Source organism: Ursus americanus, chromosome 14, assembly GCF_024610735.1.
Source record: "Ursus americanus isolate L20-20 chromosome 14, mUrsAme1.1.p, whole genome shotgun sequence".
NCBI lineage: Eukaryota > Metazoa > Chordata > Mammalia > Carnivora > Ursidae > Ursus > Ursus americanus.
In genome coordinates, this window is record NC_142140.1 from 49,605,071 (window position 1) to 49,614,699 (window position 9,629).

Here is a 9,629-nt window from a genome sequence, read left to right on the forward strand (position 1 = left end):
ACCACCATGCCAGAACTTTACATCAAAAACCAAGGATGTACTGTATGGTGACTAACATAATATAATAAAAAAATATTATTACAATAAAAAATAAAAACATTCTGACATAATCCTAATCAAAACTCCATCCCTTCCTTGCTTTATACATTAGAGCAGAACGTAAATCCCCCTGAGCCCCATTTCTACAACAGAGAATGGAGTTCATAAAAGTACTACCTCACAGAATGAACATTTGTCAAAAATAAATGTGACACGCACTATGAGGTGCTAAGCTAGGTCGTGGTACATGATGTGTAAATGTATCTCTCATAATTAATAAACACTTCACAATGAGGGACTGAAGGCCAGTTCTTAACCTGTGATCTATGACATTCCTAATTATTTTGGCTAAACTATCACAAAGCCAAGAAGTGCAGTATCCAAGATTTTATAGAAAAGGAACAAATGTCTCCCCTTTCTCAAAGAAGGAAATGGTAATTTTCTAAAGATATCAGGGGCTGTGTCCCCACCATAAGTCAATGATTTGAAGACCTAAGGGAACAAGTCAGATGAATTCCTCAGTATTCGACTTTTGAGAAAACTTGAAGTCTGGGTTGTGATCAAGTGATGGGAAGTTTAGACCTCTGGAAACGGGATAATTATTGGAGAAAAGGTCATAAAAACTGAATTCACCTGGCATACAAAGTGGTATCCTAGGAACAGAGACTCATCCAGAAATATCTCCATTCTGTCCAGACCAGTTTCCCCAGGAGAAATCATGCACTTAATGGTGGGAGCACCAAGAGAAATGTGCCTAATGAGCAGAGGTGGAGAGCTGTAAATATCTCTTCTACTACAGAACCCCAGGGTGGGCATTTTGGTTGGACAGAACATCGCTGTTGCTTTTGGAGTCCTACGTCTGGCTGGGAGACTGATGCTTGACGCCTTCCTGCTGTCCTGAAGATCAGACAAAGTTTGATCTCCATCAACAACTATCCAAGGAGGAATTGTGACTTGCAAAGGGAAAGCTTCTCTCTGAGTGCTCATGCAGGTGAGTTCAAGAGCCCAGCAGGCACTGCAGGAGAGGATCAGAGGGAACAGAAGCCAAGACTTCTACCAATGGTCACCGAGAATCCATCCAGCACAGGCAGGATGCCACAGTCACAGTAGGTGTTTGCTGGCTTTACCAATAAATGAATGTATTTATTTAGGATGCTGAAAAGAAAAGTGAACCTTGCAATCAGAAGTGCAAGTGGTAATGTTGATAATTAACTGGTATAAATGGAAGCCAGTTAGAAGGAATGGGGAGGCATAAAGTGCTTCCAGTAAAAGTAGAACAGAAATGGAAGAATCCACAAATAGGGTATTAGCTGTGGAGAGATATACAGTGAAGTGAGGGCATGTCCTTTTATTTTAAGATGGGGCATCCTAGACTATGTTTCCACATGGATGAGAAAGATCCAGACCAAGGGATGGTTGCAAATATATCCTTGCAATAGTGGTGCATGGATGGGGCACCTGGGTGGCACAGCGGTTAAGCATCTGCCTTCGGTTCAGGGTGTGATCCCAGCGTTCTGGGATCGAGCCCCACATCAGGCTCCTCCACTATGAGCCTGCTTCTTCCTCTCCCACTCCCCCTGCTTGTGTTCCCTCTCTCGCTGGCTGTCTCTATCTCTGTCAAATAAATAAATAAAAACCTTTAAAAAAAATAGTGGTGCATGGAACATACACATACTGTCTTCTCTCATTCTGGAATTCACATGAAAAAAAACATATGTGGTAGATGAAAATGGGTTTGCTAATGAGCTTTACTTTGCATTATGTTAAAACCTGTAGACTGACTGTATTTGTGGGTTTGTTGGTCATTTGGTAGCTTCTCTGTTAAAAATTGTCTGTGCAAGTCTTTTGTTTTTGGATAGTGTTAGAAGACTGGATTTTTTTTTCTTTTTTAAAAACGTGATCCTTGGGGTGCCTGGCTGGCTCAGCATGTGGAGCATGCAATGCTTGATCAAAGGGTTGTGAGTTTGAGCCTTGTGCTGGGTATAGAGATTGCTTGAAAATAAAATCTTTTAAAGATATAAATAAAATAAAAATTGGATCCTTTCTAACAAAGAATTGGAGTTTTTATACAAACTGAATGTTGGCCACTTAGTTCTTTTATGTCTATATAAATGTATTCATGGGGAATGTATGAAAGTTTATGAATTTTGTGTGGTCAAATCCATCAGTCCATCGTATCACGCTCTCTCATTTGCTTAAAAATTTTTCTATTGAGGTATAATTGACATATACCTTCCTGTTAGTTTGGGTGTAAAACATAAGGATCCCATATTTCTATATATTGCAAAATGATCACCGCACCTGTCACCGTGCATCATCACAAAGTTTTTTTCTTGTGCTGAGGGCTTTTAAGCTATACTCTCTTGGTGACTCTCTGATCTGTGACATGGTGTTATTAACTGTAATCACCACTCTGTACATTCCTTCTCATACACTGTTTTTCATTTTTCTTCTTCTTACTAAAAGCGTCCAGCATGCTCTTCAATATCCTTCATGTGTTGGTCCGTACTATACATGACGTAGAAGTGCTTCATCCTTAGCAGTGATAAATCACCCTTTAAACATGTTTCTGACTTGTTTTTCCATCTTTGTTATTCCTTAGTGTTCTTTTTGGCCTTTTTTTAAATAATATTTTTTATTATATTATGTTAGTCACCATACAGTACATCCCTAGTTTTTGATGTAAAGTTCAATGATTCATTAGTTGCGTATAACACCCAGTGCACCATGCAATCTGTGCCCTCCTTACTACCCATCACCAGCTCTTTGCCCTTTTGTGATTAGGTCTGTTTCTGAAGGTTGCATCCTCTTTGGCCATCATCTGGAACACATTCTTCTTTACCATTTGAGTAAAGATCACCTTTCTGTTGTATAAGCCTACTTGAATCCCTAGATATTTACATAAGATGAAATTACACCTTAGTTACTGCTTCCTCCCCACGTGTAAATGTCCTTCAGACATATCCTTTTATTTCTGAGTCTTTGGCAATTTAATCTAAAATCAGAATTAGTGACCCATGTTGTTGTCATTAAGTTATTGCTCTTGTAGGTCTTTATATAAGTCAGTGGCAGATTTTTCATTCCATTTTGTTGTTTTCATTCAGTACAGTTGTTTAGAAACAATAGACTTAACCTAATGTCATTCTCACTGACATTCTTTATTCCACAAGTTCTTAGTTTCTTTTACAACTTCTATTTTCTGCATATATACACATTCATGCACTTTCATACAAATGCTTCGATAAGACCCTATGCACAGCATAATTGCTCTTTATGTTTTCGTGCAGGCTTTTTTTTTTCCTTGTGTCCACTTTTCCTTAATTCTCAACAATTTCTCATGAAGTTGCCTCCAATCAATGGATATAACCCTAGTTCGTTTTTTCAATGTCTGTACAACTTTTCATGGTGTGGCTGTGCTAGTCACACATCAGTGGTTGTTCTTTTTTTTTCTTTTTTGAAAGAAATACTATTGTGTCACTGCTACAAAAATATTTGGAGATTAGTAAGTTAAAACTGTCTTTCAACCAGGGGCCATCTTTTCACCCAGGGAACACTGAAGCAATATCCAGACAGTTTTCACCGTCACACTGGGGAGGGGCAGGTGGTGTTCAGGGTGCTAAAGATGCTACCGTGCACAGGGAGACCCACCGCAGAGAAGGATCTGGTCCAGAATGTCAGTCAGTGCAGAGACTGAGAAACCCTATGTTAAAGAGTATCTCTATTTTTAATATTTATAGTTGCCTTTAGGTTGTTTCCCCATTATTTCACACTTCCCATTTCTACCCCCAAATTAGAAAGTGCCCCTTTCACTGCCAGTTACTAAGTTCCAGCCCAATCAACAAGGCAGCTCTTCATGGGATTTCCCAGCTGATGGGTGAGAGAGAGAAATCTTCCTTGTTGTTTTCTCAAACTATCACTCACCTTGAGCAAAAATTCATATACTGGATCCCCATTCTTGTCCATTATTATTATTATTTGTCCATACATTCCATACCTATTTCCCACATTAAATTGCATTTCAAATTATTTTTACAAAGCTGTTATTATTCAACTTATTTTTGGTTGGGTATTTTTGACCGTGAAAAAAATTTATATTTCATGGAGTTTAATTTGTCTTACTTTTTTTCTTCTGATTTTCTCAACTTAATCGTGATGGTTTTTCCCACCTGTAGATTTTATATGCACTTTTTCCTATGTTCATCTACAAAGGATTATATACTTTTATGCTCGTGTCTTTAATCACCTGATTTGTTTCAAGGTGGGTAAAATAAGGAACCACTTCTTCCCTTTCAGACAGATAGCCATTTGTGCCAGCTTTAATTCAACCATCTGTTCCAATTGAAGTACAACGTCCCCATCTGTTAAATGTCCATGTTTACTGTGACCTAATTTCTAACTCATTTAACAAATAATTACAGAACAATCGCTATGTGCCAGAAAGTTCTAGATACATTTTATGTTATATTCTCTTCGCTAAATTAACTTCTAATTCAATGAGTGTGTGCTCTATCATGTTCAGTTTGATTTTGATGTTCTTTTTAGTTTTGTTAAATTCAGTTGTGTAAAGTTACCCTAGTTAATGGGTTTCATCTCCTTTGCCATTCTTCTTATTCTATAACTTCTCATTTTCTTCAATGTGTGTTTACATAAAGGCACATATACTCCCATAGCTTGGGGGGGAAGGGGAACAATGCACATGAGGTGTCTGCTCACTTGGTCCTGCACATACTGGCAAAGGCTGAAGGATTAATATAAATTTGTGTGTGACATAATGTCCTCATGGAAATATCATGTGGAGAAGCTATATTGAGTAAGAGGATGGGTTGTCATGGCACATGCAGGATGTATAGAACAGGATCTGGGGTGAAGACCAGAACCAGGACTAGAGAGTGTCCATTGGACTTGTCAAAAACACCAAAACCCAAAAAACAGGAATAACAAAGAAAAGATGTCACTTAAGACAAGTAAGGAAGGGACTTGCTTCCTTGCCTCACCCCCCATCATGCCAAATAAACAGCGATTGGTCAAATAAATAGGGACTGGCCACCAGGAAAGCAAGCCTTCTGCTCCTTGATATTAAAACAGCCCACCTGCTGTTCTACTTTGTATATTTCCTATTGTGAGGTGTTGGTTTCTACCTTTGTTCATTTTTCTCTCGGAGCATCCCATCTATAACATGTTTCACATCAGGAAAATATCACAACTTTTGTCTTTTTGATCCTTTGTTATTTTTGCTGGGCAAAAATGTTTTTTCTTCCTCCTCGTTGGTCTCTTGAGGGCCAACTGCACTATTAGATCTGTTTTCCCTCTCATGTCCAGGTCTTTCCTCTCTTTCCTCTCTGTCTTTACAGAACAGATTGCCCATGTTTCTTTAAAATTATATTAGGCATGAAATGAACACACCAATACATATCCCCAAGTTTATTTGTCCATAGGAATTTCTGGGTACCATTTCTGCATTATTTAGGGGAAAGATAATGAGATCTGGCAAGCTTAATGTGTATCCACTGCTGGCCTAAATAGTGTGGCTGGGGGTGAAAAAGTCAGGAGCCCAGGAGACCATAGCAGGTCATGGTGTGTGTGTGTGTGTCTGTGTGTGTGTGTGTCTGTGTGTGTGTGTCTGTGTGTGTGTGTGTGTGTGTGTGTGTTGTGAACGAAGGGCAGTTCTTAGAGCAGGGGTACCAGGGCTCACATATTCCAAGGGGATGCTTATTGAGAGAGGTCAGAACTCAATCAACTGAAGTTACTAATGGGGGTGTCCATTTCAACTCACAAGACATATTTACAACAAAATTTTAAAAGCCCTGCAAAATTAACAAAATGAAGAGTTTCCTGTGTCTTGAAGTTTCAGCTGATATGGGGTGACCACTTAATTTCTCAATACACCTGCCACTATCTCTCTTCACTCTCCTACTTGTTCCTTCCCCTCACCACCTTGGCTTTCTTTTGAGCCTTGGTTTTCTGAATCAAGCAGCTTCCTCAGGGCCTTGGCACTGGCTGTTGCCCCTCAGATAAACTCAATCTCCCTTCCTATCTCCCTCGAGGTCTTATTCACATGTCACCTTTTTTGCAGGTCTTGTGTGGACATCCAGTATAAAAAATAACACCCCATTAACTCCTTTATACCTGCTTTCCTTGTCTTCACAGCCCCTGTCACCATCTGACATGTTATTTGATTATTAGTATGTCCTTATATTCTCTCTCCATCATAGGATTATAAGGACATTGTTTATCAGCGCCCTATAATCATTGCCCAAACAGTGCCTGGAACATGGTCAATACTCAGTGCGTATTCCTTAAAGGAAAGCAAAACATTCTCGTTAAAATGAGAGTCTACATTCTGATTTAGGAACAGACTGAGGAGGAAATGAAAATCTTGATGTGAATCAGTGCTAGGGCTGCCCTAATTGGGAGATGAGACCCCACACATACATTGAAATTAATTTCCTGATGGGTGGTGGGGAGGGCACGTATTGCATGGTGCACTGGGTGTTATACGCAACTAATGAATCATCAAACTTTACATCAAAAGCCAGGGATGTACTGTATGGTGACTAACATAATATAATTTAAAAACATTAAAAAATAATAATAATAAATAAATAAATAAATAAAATATAACTGGTAGCAGGTATGCTAGGTTACTAATGCTTGTTTATGTGAAAATTAGTCATTTAATTTCTATATCCTGACAGTTACCTTCAACCCATGAAGCAAGGAACCTTACAGGACTTTCAGAGTTTCTTCTTCTGGGATTTTCAGAGAAACCAGAACTGCAGCCCCTCATATTTGGGCTTTTCCTCTCCATGTACCTGATCACTGTGTTTGGAAACCTGCTCATCATCCTGGCTGTCGGCTCAGACTCCCACCTCCACACCCCAATGTACTTCTTCCTGGCCAACCTGTCCTTTGTAGACATCTGTTTCACCTCCACCACCGTCCCCAAGATGCTGCTGAACATCCAGACTCAGAGCAGACGGATCACTTACGAAGGCTGCCTATGCCAGATATACTTTTTTGTACTGTTTGCAGGATTAGACATCTTTCTCCTGACTGTGATGGCCTATGACCGCTTTGTGGCCATCTGTCACCCCCTGAACTACACAGTCATCATGAACCCCCGGCTCTGTGGACTGTTGGTTCTGCTGTCCTGGGTCATGAGCATCCTGCATTCCTTGTTAGAAAGTTTAATGGCATTGCAGCTGTCCTTCTGTACAGAGGTGGAAATTCCCCATTTTTTCTGTGAACTCAATCAGATGATCCACCTTGCCTGTTCTGATACCTTTCTTAATAACATGGTGATGTATTTTGCAGCTATGTTGCTGGCTGGTGGTCCCTTTGTTGGGATCCTTTACTCTTACTCTAAGATAATTTCCTCCATACATGGGATCTCATCAGCTCAGGGGAAGTATAAAGCATTTTCCACCTGTGCATCTCACCTCTCCGTTGTCTCCTTATTTTATTGTACGAGCCTAGGAGTGTACCTGAGCTCTGCTGCTCCCCAGAGCTCCCACGCAAGTGCAGTGGCCTCGGTGATGTACACGGTGGTCACGCCCATGCTGAACCCCTTCATCTACAGCCTGAGGAACAGAGACATAAAAGAGGCTCTGTTGAGATTCTCTGGGCTGACGGCTCTGAAAGGGTCAATAGTCCTGGGTTGAAGACGTGCCCACGATTGCAGGGCCCAAAGCCTGATCCAAATGTTGAGATTCTTTGATCAGGTTGTGGAAGTAGAATATGCCTCTTCTAATTATTTTTCCTGAAATTTCTATTTTTTTATATCGACCTCTCTGTAAAATGTACATAACTCAATTTATTAAGCTTTGTGATATCTGTGATATACAGGAGAGTATTCTCTTCTCATTTTCCTACTCTTTCAATGTCCTTCCAACACTCAGATGTGAAATATTTGGACATTCTCACTTATTTAAAGGACTATGTGGATCTGCTAAGAATAATTTCTTCTCAAATAATATATATAACAGTGAGTATTTTTTTTCTTTTGTTAGACTGAACACTACTCCTATGGAACATCTACTCTTGGCCACCACAGCTGTTTATGTAAGTTTATAACAGAGAACAATCTGAGACCACGTGCTTCATTTCTGTGAACATGATTCTTTTGTATCTCACTACCTTCACTGCTCTTCCTGAGAATGCAGACTTTGACGTACTGGTGGTTCTAGCTGCTCATGGGAACTTTTCTACACATTGGATCCTGTTGTTACACGGTTTGGGTTCACCATGACTGCCATAGTCACTGGCAAAAGAAATGATAATAAAATACATGTCTCCAGGTGGAATCTACACAGAAAGACATATACAGAAAAAAATAGATTGACATAATATGGCCTTAGAGTCAAACTTGACCTTAAGGATGATGAAGCAAAATATTAAATCATACATCTACTGCGATGCAAAATATTCCTTTCCCAGGTACTCATCTACTCATTGAATTATGCATTATCATGGTCCATTTGTAAGGTTACTTATTAGTATGAGAGACTGGTAGCATGTCTGGGGTTTTATTAAATTATTTTCTGGATTCTGGCTGAAATTTTCCAGTGCTGCAAACTAATATGATTCCTTCCATTTCTCTAAATGAAGTATCTCCCAGTACTTGAAGTTTTGCCATAATCTCTACAGGGACAGTGAATGAACATCAGTATCATCCATTATATTTCATGGGATGGATTCCCTAATTTCTCTTTCTTCGGTCTCGTTATTCGTGTACAGAAATGCAACTGATTTCTGAACATTGATTTTGTATCCTGCCACGTTACTGAATTGCTCTATAACTTCTAATAGTTTGGGAGTGGCTTCTTTTGGGTTTTCCATATAGAGTATCATGTCATCTGCGAAGAGAGACATTTTGACTTCTTCTTTGCTGATTTGAATATCTTTGATCCCTTTTTGTCGTCTGATTGCTGTTGCAAGGACTTCTAGTACTATGTTGAATAATAGTGGCGAGAGTGGGCATCCTTGTCTATGCTGCCCAGAGCAATCTATACTTTCAACGTCATCCCAATCAAAGTACCAATGCCATTTTTCAAAGTGCTGGAACAAACAATCCTCAAATTTTTATGAAACTAGAAAAGACCCTGAATCGCAAAAGAAATGTTGAAAAAGAATAACAAAGCTGGGGGCATCACATTGCCTGATTTCAAGCTATATTACAAAGCTGTGATCACCAAGAGAGCATGATACCAGCACAAAAACAGACTAATAGATCAAATGAGCAGAATAGAGGACCCAGATATGGATCCTCAACTCTATGTCAACTAATCTTTGGCAGGAAAAAATATCCAATGGAAAAAAGACAGTCTCTTCAATAAATGGGAAAAGGAAAAATGGACAGCTATACACAGAAGAATGAAATTCAACAATTCTCTTACATCATACACAAAGATAAATTCTAAATGGATGAAAGACCTCAATGTGAGGCAGGAATCCAGCAAACGCATAGAGGAGAACACAGGCAGTAACCTCTTCAACATCGGCCACAGCAACTTCTTCAAGACATGTCTCCAAAGGTAAGGGAAATGAAAGAAAAATTGGGATTTCACCAAGATAAAAAGCTCCTGCACGGC

General features: G+C 39.4%; 1 protein-coding gene across 1 annotated transcript; it reads left to right on the plus strand.

Annotated features, from left to right (window-relative positions):
* The first annotated feature begins 1,024 nt into the window (after positions 1-1,024).
* Positions 1,025-7,700, plus strand: LOC148108975 (olfactory receptor-like protein OLF4). Its single transcript, XM_087867733.1, has 2 exons — positions 1,025-1,030; positions 6,735-7,700. Exons 1-2 carry the CDS (start codon positions 1,025-1,027, stop codon positions 7,698-7,700), a joined length of 972 nt encoding a protein of 323 aa, XP_087723859.1.
* Positions 7,701-9,629: the final 1,929 nt, after the last annotated feature.